Source organism: Plasmodium coatneyi, chromosome 1 (genome assembly GCF_001680005.1).
Source record: "Plasmodium coatneyi strain Hackeri chromosome 1, complete sequence".
Classification (NCBI taxonomy): Eukaryota; Apicomplexa; class Aconoidasida; order Haemosporida; family Plasmodiidae; genus Plasmodium; species Plasmodium coatneyi.
In genome coordinates this window covers 192,401-208,896 of record NC_033556.1, presented here as the reverse complement: position 1 = coordinate 208,896, position 16,496 = coordinate 192,401, and the positions used below count along the sequence as shown (strand labels likewise).

Sequence of the window (16,496 nt, the reverse complement as noted above, 5' to 3'; positions counted from 1 at the left end):
ACAAAAAAAAATAGTAGCTCATTCCGTATGATTATTAACATTTTTTTTTTGACGTAGTTTTCTAGGTGTATATATTTAAACATTTCGTTTAAGCTCCCATTTGCACTTACATTTAGGGTTACGTACTTTTCCTCACTTCCGCGTTTACCTCCGTCTTTTTCCCTTTTTTTTGTGTGCATTGACCAGTGTAGGATAGCTTCACCCCCCTCCCCCAAAACAGACTCACCGCAACCTTAGGATTATGAAGAACAAAGTTCTTAGCACTTTTCACATGAATTGTTCGGAACTTGATAAAAAGAAAAAAAAATATTACACCATAACATGAAGATACATAAATGCTTTATGTGTAATTATTTTCTCAAAATAGTTAAGAGGAAAAGAAAAAGAAAGAAGTACACGGGAAGTCGCAATGCTCTTGTACGCAGGGGGAGACAGGGTGAACCAGATGATCTGCAGGGAACTCATTCGAATAGCACAAATAGAAGTAGAAGTAGTTTTCTCGAAACTGATCCAGAGGAGCAGGTTTTACCTGCATTGCGAGAAGTAGCATCGAAGGAAAATATTAAGTCTAGTGATGATAGCAGAGCGGTGGAGCTTAATGTGGATGGGTCTTGCCACTTTAGCTGCCTTCCCATTTGCAGCTTCAGTTGCGATCACAATGGTTATCTAAATGAAAGATGTGACAACAATGGTTCAGAGGAATCAGCTGATGCGGGAAGCTGCATCGAAAGCAACCCGCACGGAGTGAAACATCACATCGATCAGCACAATCAAAAAAAGGAGAAAGAAGCTAACTACTCGTGTATGCTTCTGCATGTGTGTGAGAAGAATAAGAAATCTCCCCCTTGCCTCAAGACCCTGATCAGACGGAAAGATATAAATGCGAACTATTCGCTGGATAGGCATTACCTCACATTTGTGGCTCAGTACCGAATTGGGCAGATAAAAAAAGATATCATGAGGGTTATCTGTTTTGTGCGTTTTTTCCTGTCGCGGAGGAAGAATCAGAGGGCAATCAACTTGATGCAGCAAGTTAGTAAGTGGGAAGGTGGACCATTGCACGTCACACCCATGTGCGGAGAACTGCACCATCTGTATAAGCGCCAAATGAGCAGAATAAACAGAAGCAAATGCATCTATAATGATCCCATTTTGGAAACTCGTAAAAGAAGATCACTAAGACTGTTCAATAAACTGGTTAAGCAAAGTGTGCGGGTTGTCCAAATGCTAGAAATGAAAAAAATTAGACACAAAAGATTTGTTGATCAGAGGAACGTGAAACCTTTCCATCAGACAAACGTTACCACAATTATGGAAAAAAGAGTTGCCAAAAATAAATACTTAAGGGGTATAATTGAATTATGTCAAATGTTCGTTAATCTTGTGGATAGCTCCCTTTTTTGCACTATGAGCAGGATGGGAAAGTCTGTAGTGCGAATTGGTAGGGCAGAAAAAAAGACTCATCGGGGGACTGTTACGACCACTGATGCAGCATTGCACAGAAGGGTCAACCTAAATAATGACCACACGAAAGACAGTGTCAGGAACAGGAAAAAGGGGAAGCATTCCTTTAAAGGGGTTCACGAAGGGCGCCACGCTGATAAAACAAGTATGTCCTTTTTTAAGGAAAATAATGTGGGGACTCATTTTTGTGAAGAATCCGGGGGAGACCCTTCTTCTATGGGTACGATAAAAGGTATACAGGAGGAAAACACAACTCTAAATTCGACAGTTTCGAATGATATGAGCGCAGGTAGGAAGCAAAAAGGAGGGAAAACTAGAAGGAGCTGCATAAACACGCACGGTGGAACAGAATTAACCAAATGGGACAAAATATATAGCACAGTTGAGCTGGACTATTCGCTAAAAAGCAGAACAATGCGAAGAGCAAAGCAAACCGGTAAGTGGTCCATTGTGTTTCCCACATGTGAAGGTAAAACCCCCGTTAAAAAAATGCATACCAGGAAGTGTGGTCCTATTGGGGGAAAGGAAAAAATAAGTGTCAGAAAAACACACAACAGGAGAAATCATTACAAAATGTGCAATCTAGGAAAAAATAGAAATCATCGAGGAAGAGCAACAAAAATGTGGCAATCGTATTTTCAGGAGAACGTTAAGAGTGATCAAACGGAAGAGGCTAGCGAAGTGGAAGGGGAGACGACCCTCCCTGAATATGATAGTCACGAGGAATGGGTCAGGGCTGAGAAAACCTTTGGAGTGAACTCTCATAAACTAGGGGGGGAAAAAGGAAGAAGAGAAAAAGACAATCACCGAATGTATGACCATGGGGGGAGGGACCCATGCTGGATGGTCAAAAGGAGTGAAACACACAGAGGAAGGTACAATATTCCCAAGGAAGACGACAAAAAGATTGACCATTCGGATAAAAAATGGGTGTATCGAAATAGCGAGAGAAATAGCATAAATCAAAACGATCTAAACTGTGTCCTGCACAGCGAAAACAAATTTGTGGAATGCCTACGAAGCTGCGAAGACATTTGGAACAACTTCAAATTGGTAAAACTGATAAAGGATAACAGTTCCAATTTTGTATATAAGTGCTTCGACCCAAACAACAGAAGATACGTGGCCATCAAAAGTGTGAACAAAGAAAAGCAGCTCTCCATTATGAGCTACAGTACATATATAAGTATTTACAGAATTGTGCAGAAGATTAGTAACGATAATGTAGTGAAGATTTATGATGTCCTGGAGGGCCCTTCTCACTTTTTCATTGTCATGGAATTATGTGAAGGGACAGACCTCGTCGAATATGTGTCGAAGGAGGAAATTCCTTTCGAGAAGGCGAAGGATATTATTTGCCAACTACTGAACGGAATTAACGCTCTGCATGCAAATTCGATCATTCACAGAGATATTAAGCTGGACAACCTCATGTTCAAGGATAAGGATTTCGAGAAGCTTGTCATAATTGATTTTGATATGTGTGTTTACATGTATGGGGAGCTTGATGTACCTGTGTGGAAGGGAAGCTGCTTGTATGGCAGTGACACGAAGGGGGGGTTCGACGAGGATGACTTTGGTAGCTGCGGGAGGGGGGGCGAGGCCGCCAAGGTGGATATCACCAAAGTGGATTTCACCAGTGGGAACTGCGCCCAAGCTTACTGCACCAATGGCAGCTTAACCAATCCCAGCTTCGCCCAAAACAGCGTACACACCAATTCCATGCAAGTGTACAAAGCCCTTCCGGAGCACTCATACAACTGCGAATGTATTACGACCGAGGACGCTACAAAGAGGGGGAGAAATGTGCTGAGGGGAAGCCAGTTCCTGACGAACAACTTCTACTCGAATAACACGTACACGAACAAATTTGTGAGAAATAGTGAAGACCGGAAAAATTGTATCATGTACCCTCCCTACTCGGATAGTTATATAATGATTCACAGGAACAGCAAGAAAACAACGTCCATTAATTACAATTATATAAGTCAGATAGAGAATGGACTCCTATCTGCATGCACAGGCAACACGCAGAAGACGTTCATTAACGAAGGGGACAAAGTAATTTGCAACGATCTGATTGTTGGGACGAAGGAGTACATGTCTCCGGACTGCTTGAAGGGAATATATAGCATAAGGACAGACATATATAGCATTGGAGTTACTATTTTTTTAATTCTTTTTAAAAATTTCCCCTATATGTTTGAAGGGAAAAGTATCAACAAATGGCAAAATGAAGTGATGAAAAAAAATAAAGACATAGTCATTCCTTTTTCCTTCCTGTTCCATAACGTAACCTGCACTTATTTCGTAAAATTAATGGACGTACACCTAATGAATAATAATATTTATTTTTGCAAAAATAGTTGCCTTCTGGACAATAATTTGAAGGAAATTGAAAAACTGCGGAACATCAAAATAGATTTTAATCAGATCAAAATCAATGCCAAAAATATTTACCTGATTGAAATTTTGAAGCGGTCTTTATCGCTCGACCTGGACGATCAGTATAGTAGCGTTTCCGAAATTTTGGAAAACAAAATTTTCGCCTGACCATTCCGCGGAAGCAAATGTAACATGCAGGGAGTGAGTGTATTCCTCAGGAGGAATGTGCCTTCCCTCCGCACATCTTCGCAGAACGGTTGCTCCTTTTTTTTAAATATTTCCCACTTATTTTTAATTTTTTAAATTCGAATGGATTGCCTATCATTACCTGGTGCACGCTCATTTGTGGCTTACACCCAATCGGGAGTTCATTTTTTTTCTTTTTTCCCCTTCCGCATCCCTTTGTGTTTATGCCACAAGTCGGTGGCCTGGGAAGTTCCGATTTTTTTTGTGAAGATTTACCTACCGCATTTTACACTTTCCCGCCACAATGTACCACTTTTTTTTTTGTAGTACCCTATGTTTTTGTAATACTTTTTCTCTAAAAACTTGATTTCAGTAAAATTTTGTAAAAAATATATTCATTTTTGAAGTTTGCCTTTTTTAGTTTGGCAGAACGTTTCCTCTTTAAGCGTTAAGGAAAATTATAGGGGACAAACATTACGTAGTAATTTGGGTACATCCCTGAATAATGTACCCCGCATAACATGGGGCATCCTGTTGGGGATGCTCACTATTCGTGGCAGAAGGGGGGGAAAACGTAAGAGTTCTGCAAACCTACTTTTTCAAACGGTATAAATACCAAAGGAAAAGAATCTAAGAATTCGGCAGAACGTGCACGACTTGATGTATCCTTAAAATTTATTAAAGACACCAAGTACACAGTGCAGGAGGATTTTGTTCTTATTTGGACATATGTACAATTTTCCTTGAGGGGAGAGGGGCAGGGGAGAGCGTTCACTATTTCGTACATGTAGGAACGGAAAAAAAAAAGATATGGGGGACCACACAAAATAGCAAAAAAAAAAAAAGGGAATGGAGACCACGGGAAATATACCCCCTTCCCTTACCAGGGTAAAATGAATATTTCGGGCTCACCTTCATTAATATGGGAGGGTCTCCCTCCCTATCTGTATGGAATGTAGGGACAACAATTATATGGTAGGGGAGAGGGGGGGAATGGGAGGCATTATATTCAATGTTACACTACATTCTCTGGTAATTTATATTCCTCCCCTCCCTATTTCTTCCTGCTCCTGTAAACTGTGTAGTATATGAGACGGAACTTTCTCTTGACTCATCCTCCTCAGAATATTCTGTTGAATCGTCTGTTACATCTGCTGCAGAAGATTCTCTGTAATCTGTTGTGGAATATTCGGTGAAATCATCAGGTTCCATATTTAAGTTTTCATCTCTATATCTCCTTCCTCTTTTAGGGGAGCTATTTTTCTTCTTTCTATGGAATAAAGAAGTGTACTGAAAAGAAATGGAATGGAAGAAAGGGAAGGAAATGTACATTATGTATTACACAAAATATAGCTTATTCTATATATCTGTCTGCTCATAAAAATAATGTTTATTCATTATATTATTCATTTCTTAAATGTATAGTAGTCATTACTCTGTATAAAAAGAAAGCGGCTGCTGGAAGTGCTACGGCCACTGCACCACCAACAGCGGACGGAATAATGGGGATGTTCATGGTACCTACTGAGGGGGGTGCACCCTGCGGAAGTTCCAAACTCCTCGTGGCCGTATGACCATTCGCTCCCTGTTGTGGTGGTCCTTGAGGCTTGCCTGGAGGAGGTGGACCTTGTGGTTTGTTCCCACCTTGTTGTGGTGGTCCCTGATCGGTGGAACTGGAACTCGAGGAAGAGCTACTGCTAGAAGAGGAAGAACTGCTACTGGAGGAGGAAGCATCCGGACCAGGTGCAGCACCTTCGGAACCTGGTCTTGGACTACCAGTGTTCTGGTTTCCCGTGGAACCGGTAGCAGAAGAACCTGGGTTCCAAGTTCCCGTAGAACCGGAACCGGAAGAACCTGGGTTCCAAGTTCCCGTAGAACCGGAACCAGAAGAACCTGGATTCCAGGTTCCCGTAGAACCGGAAGCAGAAGAACCTGGGTTCCAAGTTCCCGTGGAACCTGAACCAGAAGAACCGGGGTTCCAAGTTCCAGTAGAACCTGGTCTTGGACTACCAGTGTTCTGGTTGCCAGTAGAACCGGTACCAGAAGAACCTGGATTCCAGGTTCCTGTAGAACCGGTACCGGAAGAACCGGGGTTATAGGAGACACCACCAGGTTTAGGATGTAACTGTCCTCCTGGAGCTGCTGGTCGTGCTGGTTCTGGTGGGGGAGGTGCAGCACATTCCTTCTTCTCCCCTAATTGGGTTAGTAGTTTCGACGGTTCTCTCTGTTCTTTGTTACTTCCTCTATTGTAGCCAGGAAACATACTTCCAAATGTGGTACAGCATGGAAACTTCTGCCCCCCACTTATACAGTCGTTCCTTATTTTATCATATTCGTCCCTGATTCCTTCTAAATACTTTCTGCAATTTTCGTTACACTTATCCTTCACCACATTAACTCTCCTTTGTATTTGTCTAAAATTATTGGAGTAAATGTATAAATGTTTTAATTTTCCATACTCCTCTTTGCTTATACCTGGGCATAAATCATAACATCCGTTGTCACCTAAATGTTCTTTCAGTTTATTGTACAGGGTGGCCATAACATCCCCGAAGTTGTCATTGCCTGATATTGCCTTGGATACAATATCTCCCAACCAATAATAAAAGGAGGTGTTGTCATATATGAAAATCCTCTTTGTTTTTTCTGCGTTTGCCCTACTACACCAGGCATGCATAATTTTCTGCAGGTCCGTTTCATGGTTCTGAAGCTCCTCTATTTCACTTTCTAATTGGTTCCTGACTCTGTCAACATCAATACTACATGAATTCCCCTTAGCTTGTCCTTCAATGTTTTCGTAAAGTTTCCTGGAGCTCCCTTCATCTTTACAATTTCCCTGTGGACATCAAAAATTACAATGTATATTATACTTTACACATATATACGTATATTATTCTAACGTATAATATACACAGCACATTTTACTTATACTATTCTTTCATTCGTCCTTACCTCATTTGACATTTTTTCCTTATTCTTTGTTCCACTTTTCCTTTTTTTGTTGAGAATTCATATAACATACTCATATTGAAACATATTTCCCTCTGTACTTATTCATTTGATGAATATTTTTATTTATTTTTTTTTTTCTTATTCCTACAGAATATAATTTATCGTAAATAAGAATTACTTGAATGTACATATATTATTTATATGTAAAATATATGTGGAATATTAATTATTGAATACATAAAATAAGGAGAAGATAGCATGGTAAGTTGAAGGAACGAGAGTGGTTTTGTGGTATGTGGCGTATGTTTCTTATTTGTTCTTTCTTTTTTTCTGCTTTTTTTCCTTTTTACACTACTATACTTCTTGTAAGCGCCCTTCACTGTTATTATTACATTCTTTACTACTCTTATTTATTCTTTTTTTATGAAATATAATTTTTACCTTTTAAAAAACATATCTTCCTTTAAAGTGAAAAAATTTCTAAAAAAAATTATGTTCTATGCATCAAAGAATATTTTTGCACGTATGTAAAAATTATTCATTAAGATTCATTCCTATGGGAACATATACTTCTGATCCCCAATTTATGGAGCACTACATTCCACACTCCCTACTATGATTACATGCATTTACCATGTGAACATGAATTCTATGTGAATATGCTAATTATTTTCCTTCAATTACTTTCCCCTTCCCCTTCACTCCTCCTCAATTTAAAAGTTGAAATTCTTAGGAAAATGTGAAAATGTGAAAAAAAAAAAAAAAAAAAAAGAATAACATATATATATTCCTCCCCCCCCCTATTTATCATATTAAACAATTTTCATTCTTTTTCCCTCTAAAGTGAAAATTTTACTTACCTAAAATATAATTTTTTCACTTAAAATATAATTGTGCCCTTACCTTAAAATGTAATTCATTTCCCCTCCTAAAGTGAAAATTTTTAAATTGTAATATTTACCCTAACAAAAAAATGTTCCACATCTACCTAACATTTTACTTAAAACATGTTCATATAGTGTATGCACTTACTTTTAGATTGAGCATTTTCACTTCTTTTTTTTCCATATTATTATTACACTTTGTGCTAGTTCCTGTACGCGCACTATTAAATTATACTGTACACTTTTTTTTACCCTTATTTGTTCTTTTTTTCTATTTACTTTTTCTTTTTTTCCATTCTTTTTAAAAGAAGAAAAATAAGAATAACCTTCCCTCTCTTCTCCTATTCCTTGTTCGCCTTCTTTAATGAACTACCTATTGTATGGAATAGAATATACTGTGGTGGAATCTGATTCCGATTCCTGTTCTGAAAGTTCTGTGGAAGAGTCTTCGTCGTCTGATAATGATGTGTTGCGTTCTTTTCTAATGAACCTCTTTTTTCTTCTGTTAGATGAGTTATCTTTATGAGAAAATATGGAGGTGTACTAATAAAGGGAAGGGTTGGAGAAGAAAGGTTAGGAATGAGTATAAAGCATGTATGTGTAAAAAAATCTTATTCTGCTTTTATTTGTTCATATAAAAATAGTGTACAGGAATTATTATTATTTATATTATTCCAGCGGTAATATTTTACCTTATATAGGAAGAAACCAACTAAGGGAAGTGCTAACACTGCTGCTGTTCCCCCAACGGCGGAAGGGATAATTGTGGTGGTAAGGGGTATTCCACGTCCTGGGGCTGCAGCCTTCGCTGCTGCAGCAGTTGCGGCAGCCGCTGCCGCTGGAGTACCAGCACCAGAAATACCACCTATCCCAGGAATAGTACCTGGGACAACAGGTGAATCTCTTTCACCTGTTTCACCCTTATCACCTCGTGGACCCTGTGGACCTGCTGGTCCACGTGCACCAACTGGACCTACTGGACCGGCTGAACCTACTGGACCGGCTGAACCTGCTGAACCTGCTGAACCTGCTGAACCTGCTGGACCTGCTGGACCTGCTGGACCTGCTGAACCTGCTGAACCTGCTGAACCTGCTGAACCTGCTGGACCTGCTGAACCTGCTGGACCCATTTCACCTTTTTGTCCTGAAAGATGGACAACAGAAAAAAGGAAGCGGCAGTTCATGTTAAATCATGCATCCTTGAACCTACAAATGTTAGGTGCACCGACGGGGATGTAGGTGCTTTGTGCACGTGTGTTCCTTCTTAATATGTGCTCCTCCTTTTTCTTATTTGTATATGTTGCACATACTTTCTTCTTTTTTTTTGTTTATAATAATAATATATACTTCGGTATCATACATTTGGGTTATATACATATTATTTGTTATTATACATATTTTATTTGTTACTTGCCATACCTGCATCACCTGTTTTCCCCCTATCACCTACTGAATCTAAAAGAAAAAAAAAAAAAAAAAAAAATGAATTGTCTTATTATAATGAAAAGTACAGTTTGAACCTAAAGTGCCAGGTTCACACCCCTCTGGGTGTAGGTACTTCCTCGTGTATGTGTTCCCTGTTTTTCATAGTAATAATAATAGTAGTAATATTAATGATGCACTTCTGGATTACACACACATTTGGGTTATATGCACATTTGTTACCTCCTGCTCCTACACTCCTTGCTGGTGGTCCAGCAGCAGGGAAGGGTAATTGTGGAGGTTGAGGTTGCTGTTGTTGTTGTTGCTGCTGCTGTTGCTGCTGCTGTTGCTGTTGCTGTTGCTGAAGTTGGACAACTACCGTACTTGCTGTACGGCCCACTTGATCCTTTAATTGTTCCAGTAAGCCCTTTGCTTCCTGGAGTTTCCTACCTCTGTTCATACGAAACATTTCATAGAATTCACTACAGTAGTTTCCTTGAGTATTACTCCCACATTGTTCCATTCCTCTTTTATATACACGGACAACTTCCTCCAGGTATGGCTTATATTGCTCATTATAGGTAATTTTTCCATCCCCTCTTTTACTTATTCTCATTCCTACGAAATTTTTAGTATAATCGTGCAACTCCTTTAAATCCTTAAACTGCTCTTCGGTTATATTAGGGCATAGGTCATTACATGCCTCTGTACCATGGACTTTTTTTATTTTTTCAAATATACACGCCATAATATCCTGAAACTCATTGTTCCTATTTTTTATGCTGGACACTATATCTCCCAACCAATAGTAGAATGAAAAACAATCACCCCCCGTCGGTAAACCTTTTCCCCATCCTTTTCTCCCTTTACACCAGGTATTCATAATTTTTTTCTTCACGGAGCCATTAGAATTTTCGTATGTAATTAGCATATCTTCTATTTCTTTGCCCCCTCCTTCAAATTTGTCCTTGCATCCATCATTTTGTGCCCACGGATCGAACCTGCTGTAAATAGCTTGCGCGTTCCTTGGTCGTGCCATTTTCCCTTACTCTTCACAGATTCCCCGTACTTTGTGTATTTTCCCTATACAATATATTCATCCTACTGTTGGTTCATATTTCTTTTGTATTAAATCTGATTGTGCGTACAAGTATTTTTCATACTTCTTATTATGATTATAATGTAGTAAGGTACACGAACTTCTTATTTGTGCTGCTAAATATTTATTCCCTATTTTTCAAATAGCGTGCAATTAATTCTGAACATGGGTACTATGAGTACATATCTTATTCATATGTAAGGTCTATTATTCATATATTAAGTGTATGTGTGAAGTATATTCATTGTGGAATACGCAAAGGAGGAAGGAGATGGTAAGTTGAAGGAAGAAGGGTGTTGCTGTTTAACATGTTTTCTACTTTTTTATTTTTCTTTTTATATTATTATTCTATGTGCGAAATCTTCTATTATTGCCTTATACTTTACTATTCCTTATTTGTTTCCTTCCCCTTTTAATTAAATAATTATTCTATCCTTTCTAAAATAAAAATTTTTAAATTCCCTCATTCGGATATAGAAAAATGTTCTATTCCCCTACCCAGGAACATTATTAAAGAATTATTTACATAGTGCATACATTTATTCTATAATAAGGAGCATTTTACTCTTGTCACCGTATTTATGCGTTCATCAATATTTTGTATGGAGTATATGTATTTGTGGAGGAAGGGAGAAATATATATGGAGTACGTGAAATAAATGTGGAATATGTGGAACACATGTGAAAGGGGTGGAAGTGTGATTCCCGAAATTCCCTAATTAAAATTATTGTTGCTGTTGTTTGTTTGGTTGGTACTCTTTATATGTAAAGAGGAAATATATATGGATATGCTGCCTCTACTACATATATTAATACTTAACAACACCCGAACACTCTCTTCTTGCAAATATACTACAATTCCCTATATGCATCACATACAATTCGAAATACCCCTTCCCCGCATTAAGTATAATAAGAATATTGCACAAAAAAATATCATATCTAAATAAACTAAGAAAGGAATAAGTTCCTAAGGAGTTCCTATATTAATTATTCGCCCAAAAGGAAGAGTACATATGCGAGAAATACAAAATAAACCAAAACATAGTGAAGTGAACACTGAAAATAGAATTAACACTATGTGACATACAAAAAAATCTACGCTCAAAATTATAATATATACTTTAAATGCGTGTAATATGACCCCCCCCATTCTACAATCCCATTCTACATTCGTTCATTCGACCATTCTACATTCGTAATCATTCGTTCATTCCATTCGTTCATTCCATTCATTATCCATTCGTTCATTCCATTCATTATCCATTCGTTCATTCCATTCATTATCCATTCGTTCATTCCATTCGTCTAATCCATGCATTTAATCCATTCGTTTAATCCATTCGTTTAATCCATTCGTTCATTCCTTAGACATCCTTTCCTTCCTCATCCTGAAACCCCCTTCCTTCACTCACTCCTTCACTCCCTTTCCTTCTAACCCTTCCTTTCCTTCCTCCTCCTTAGACCCCATTCCCTTCCATCCACCTATCACCGTAACAACCTTTCCCTCGACCAACCAACCTAACAACCTTAACAAACCATCCTTCCATCTACCACCCCTAACATCCCACCTACCACCTAACAACCCACCTACCACCTAACAACCCACCTACCACCTAACAACCCACCTACCACCTAACAACCCACCTACCACCTAACAACCCACCTACCACCTAACAACCCACCTACCACCTAACAACCCACCTACCACCTAACAACCCACCTACCACCTAACAACCCACCTACCACCTAACAACCCACCTACCACCTAACAACCCACCTACCACCTAACAACCCACCTACCACCCAACAACCCACCTACCACCCAACAACCCACCTACCACCCAACAACCCACCTACAACCCACCTACCACCCAACAAACCACCTACCACCCAACAACCCATCTACCACCCAACAACCCACCTACCACCCTAACAACCCACCTAACAAACCACCTAACAAACCACCTAACAACCCACCTAACAACCCACCTAACAACCCACCTAACAACCCACCTACCACCCTACCACCTAACATCCCACCTACCACACTACCACCTAACAATCCACCTACCACACTACCACCTAACAATCCACCTACCACCACCACCACCCCTAACAACCTTTCTTCCACCCTACCACCCCTAACAACCTTTCTTCCACCCTACCACCCCTAACACAACATTTCTTCTAACCCGCCTTCTCATTCCTTCTTTTCTTCCTTTCAGTATACTTCCTTACCCTCCTGGTTTCGTAACCACTGTGGAAGCAGCGCAGGAAGAAATAGGAAAAAAAGAAGAACGGTAGTTGAAAGCGACTTTGATACTCTAACAGAGAATGATTCAACATACGACTCAACGGACACTTCAACAACAATAGGTCCAGCAGCAGAAAATTCCACCACACTACGTTCTCGTGCTGCTTATACAGAGCAGCCTAACAGGGATAAAAGAACAAGAGCAAAAGGAAATAATGAGCCAGGTCTTCCAAAAATAGGTTATCAAAACATGTAACACCATTGTAATGTAACATTCCCATGTAACGCACATTAGAATGTGAAATATTTCTTCCTTGCGTGAACATAAATAAGTGCGCATAGTTCATACAAAGGTAAGAAGCAAAAATGACAATTTTTCCTTTCTTTCCCTTTCCTTCTTATTTTTTCTCTTCTTTTTTTTTTTTTTTTTTTATCTTTACTTTCTTCTTTTTCCTTCATTTATATGTATGTACAGTTGCATACGGGAAGGAATACTCCAAGTGGGGATGGGAGAAAAAAAAAAAAGAAAACACCTTTAATTTAAAATAACACACAAAAAAAATGTTCGCCACATGGAGGTAGGCGGATGCCGTGTTTTAGCCCATCCGTTAATGCACGTGCCTGTATTCATATGCATATATTTGCATGTCTCCGTGGGCTAATGCGAACCTCTTTGAGTTGTATCCTTCAAATGGGATCCGTATTAGGACAAGGTTGCCTACTTTTCAATCATTCCCTCAAACACATACGAGAAAAAATCTTGGTGCCCCTGATTGAATAAATCTGCTTATTATGATGAAAAGGGATAACGCTGCAATGCTTTCTGTGACAACATATATAACGCGGGAAAGGAGGAACATAATTTACTCCAATTTCTGCGCCATTGGAGGCCCATCCAGTATAAAAATTTACCATGTAACTACATCCTCGCAGGCTTTATGCCACTGTTTATGCACACCCAAGGGGATGGAAACATTTCTCCTTAAGGAATTATGTCTATATAAACGCGCCAAGCTTAGTCACCATGACCTTCTCTGTGTTTCCCCTTATTTTTCTCGCTAATTTTATTCCATGAAAACAAAAAAATAATGACACCTTTCCTTTTTCTTCTAACTTAAAATGTGTTTAAAAAAATTACAAAAAAAAAAGAAAAAAAGAATAAGGAGTGGGGGAGACCACACTGGTACACTTAAAAAAAACCGCTCTTCCTATAACCCGGATAATATTCATCATATGTGTCCCTAAAAAACGTTTCCGGTTATGCTGCTCTTATTACTCTCATTTTCAGTTTTGCTCTTTCCCCTATCGGGCAATTTTCCAGAATAGAACAAGTTCTTGTTACTGCTCTTATCCAGTTGTGTCTCTTTATTTCCCGTCCTTTTCGTGTTGTTTCCCATTGCGTTCCTCCGTCTGCACATCACTGGCATTTGAGTAGCCACCATCATCATCATCATGGTTATCATCTTCTTCGTCATCATCACCAACATGGTCATCTTCATCATCATTGTCATCATCCCCGTCTGCATTGCTTCCTAGGTGGTCGTCCCTAACATTCGTAGCATCTGTCGCAGCGGCTGTGCTGTTCGGCTGCTCCGCGTCACCGTTAACTACATCCCTATCGTTCTTAAAAAATTGTCCATGTCATCGTCGTCCTCTTGGACAAGCTCATAATTATTCTGTTCTTCCTGAAAAAAAGCTAGGCTGTTTCAGTGATCTCTCTTTGGCAATCTTTCATTTTTTTTTTTTTTTTTTTCCTCCTTTTTTTTTGGACTTTTTTTGTCGCTATGCACCGCGCACTTTAAAAAAGAAAAAAAGTAGTGTAACATACACGGTGGAACACATTCCTAAATAGTGAGTTTTTTTTTTTTCCTTTTTACCCTCTTGCGTACAGACCGGCAAGGTAAAAGTGTTATTTTTCTTTTTTGGAAAATTTGTCGACAATTTCTTTCCCATGTGGATCATCATACGTAAGGGTTTTTAAATAATGAACGATGTCAACCCTATCTTGAAAATTTGAAATTCCTTTAAAGTTCATACCAATGTTTGCTTCTACAAAATCTTTAGGGTTCTTCATGTACTTCATTAAATTTAAGTCATTCCATATAATGCCCGATGCGTGCATATCAGGTGATACTTGAAAAGGCGAATTGCCTTTGCTCATTCCAGCAGTTCTGTTATAAACATTAAATAAAGAGGGACCCCAACTTGTGAATCCTGAATTGGATTGTGTGTTGTCTGGGGCTATGGAGTGACATTGCTTACAGTGCTTCTTGAATAGTTTCTCCCCTTTTACTTTGTCCCCCTTAGGTAGTACAAAATCGTTTGGTAGCTCATCCTCTATCAGGTTGTTCTTTTTATTCTTGGCCAAATTCATCTTTCGGTTTATACGTGCGGCGTTTGTTCCGTGTGTGCTCGTGGGGTGCTTCCTGCTAAATGGTTGGTGGTTGTATTAGAGCTACTTGGGGGCTGCTCCGCAAGTTCGCCCGGCAGTTGGATCATTCGATCCTTTCTTCTTCTCTGCTAGCTGTATCTGCCCTTGCGTGGTTCCATTCATTCTGGCACAGCAAATTCCATACCGGAACAGCAGAGATATTTTTCCTGCTTTACAACCTCTTCATAATGTTTCTTTTCTTGACCATCTGGTCAGGTTTTCATCTTTTTTCAACTCCCTGCCTACTTGTATTTTTCCTTTTTCCTGCTTCACTTTCTGCTCATTTTTTTCGTACTTCTTTTTTTTCTTTATTTATCCGTCGCACCGCTCTGTCACATGGTGTGTCAAAATATACGATAGAAAAAAAAAAAAAAAAAAATTGCCAAATAAAAAAAAAGCCGACGTTAAATTACTTCGCCCCCTTTTTGTGTAGAAAAAAAATGTGCCTACTTGTTTGCCTTATCGCGTGCGGATGAAAGGTTAACATTGGATTCAGAAAGGGATGCAACGAAATATGAACGAAACGGTATAGTGGTTTTGCCATTGTTACCTTTATGGTATATATCTATTTGAGCGTACGACTAGGTACAAACTAAAGCATTATGAACCACAGTGAACAGTGTTGAACCGCTGTCTGAGGAGGAGGAAGGGAGGAACCCTTGTTGTTTGAAGGAGGAAGGAACAACCTTTGTTAGGATGAACCGCAGTTAGGGGTGGAAGGAAAGAGGAAGGAGGGTAAAGGAGGGAAGGAAGGTTATTAGGAGTGGAAGGAAAGAGGAAGGAGGGTAAAGGAGGGAAGGAAGGTTATTAGGAGTGGAAGGAAAGAGGAAGGAGGGTAAAGAAGGGAAGGAAGGTTATTAGGAGTGGAAGGAAGGAGTGTCTGAGGAGGAGGAAAAGTGGTCTACGGAAGGAAAGAAAGTGATGGGAAGGACGAACTAGGGAAGGAAGGTAGTGTTAGGGTGGATGGAAGGGAACAACATTAACTTCCCAAAGGGGAACATACCTTTCTAAGAATGAAGAAAAATATTCCTTATCATCCTCGAGGAAGGGGAACATTACCTTCCTAGGGAGGGAAGGAAGAAGGAAGGGATGGGAACATTGCCTTCCCTAAAGAAGGGAAGGAAAGGAAATTAAGGATGCTCGTATGAATAATTTATAGGGATACTATAGTACAAATCCTTCCCTTCCAACCATGGAACCTTGAAGGGTAATATGGTATTTGCCCCAATTAGTTAATATTACGTGAGAACACATTTATGGGGGACCTACAGTAGTATGGACTTTGTGAGCACACATAGGGTGTGTGCTCATTTTTCCGCTTATCTATCATGTAAGATATATGTTTGTATTTTTTTTTCTTTTAATATGTAATTTGTATTTCTTCAGTTCTCACATCAGAATATATAATAGTTAAAA

At 39.2% G+C, this 16,496-nt stretch overlaps 2 protein-coding genes across 2 annotated transcripts; one reads left to right on the top strand and one right to left on the bottom strand.

Annotated features, from left to right (window-relative positions):
• Positions 1 to 321: 321 nt before the first annotated feature.
• Positions 322 to 4,017, top strand: PCOAH_00000380 (Calcium-dependent protein kinase 3; the record flags this gene model as incomplete). The annotated part of the gene is made up of 1 exon (XM_020056859.1): positions 322 to 4,017. One exon carries the CDS (start codon positions 322 to 324, stop codon positions 4,015 to 4,017), a length of 3,696 nt encoding a protein of 1,231 aa, XP_019912496.1.
• A 10,541-nt stretch (positions 4,018 to 14,558) lies between these two features.
• On the bottom strand, positions 14,559 to 15,023 carry PCOAH_00000370 (Cytochrome c; the record flags this gene model as incomplete). The annotated part of the gene is made up of 1 exon (XM_020056858.1): positions 14,559 to 15,023. The coding sequence occupies one exon, from the start codon at positions 15,021 to 15,023 to the stop codon at positions 14,559 to 14,561; it is 465 nt and encodes a 154-aa protein (XP_019912410.1).
• Positions 15,024 to 16,496: the final 1,473 nt, after the last annotated feature.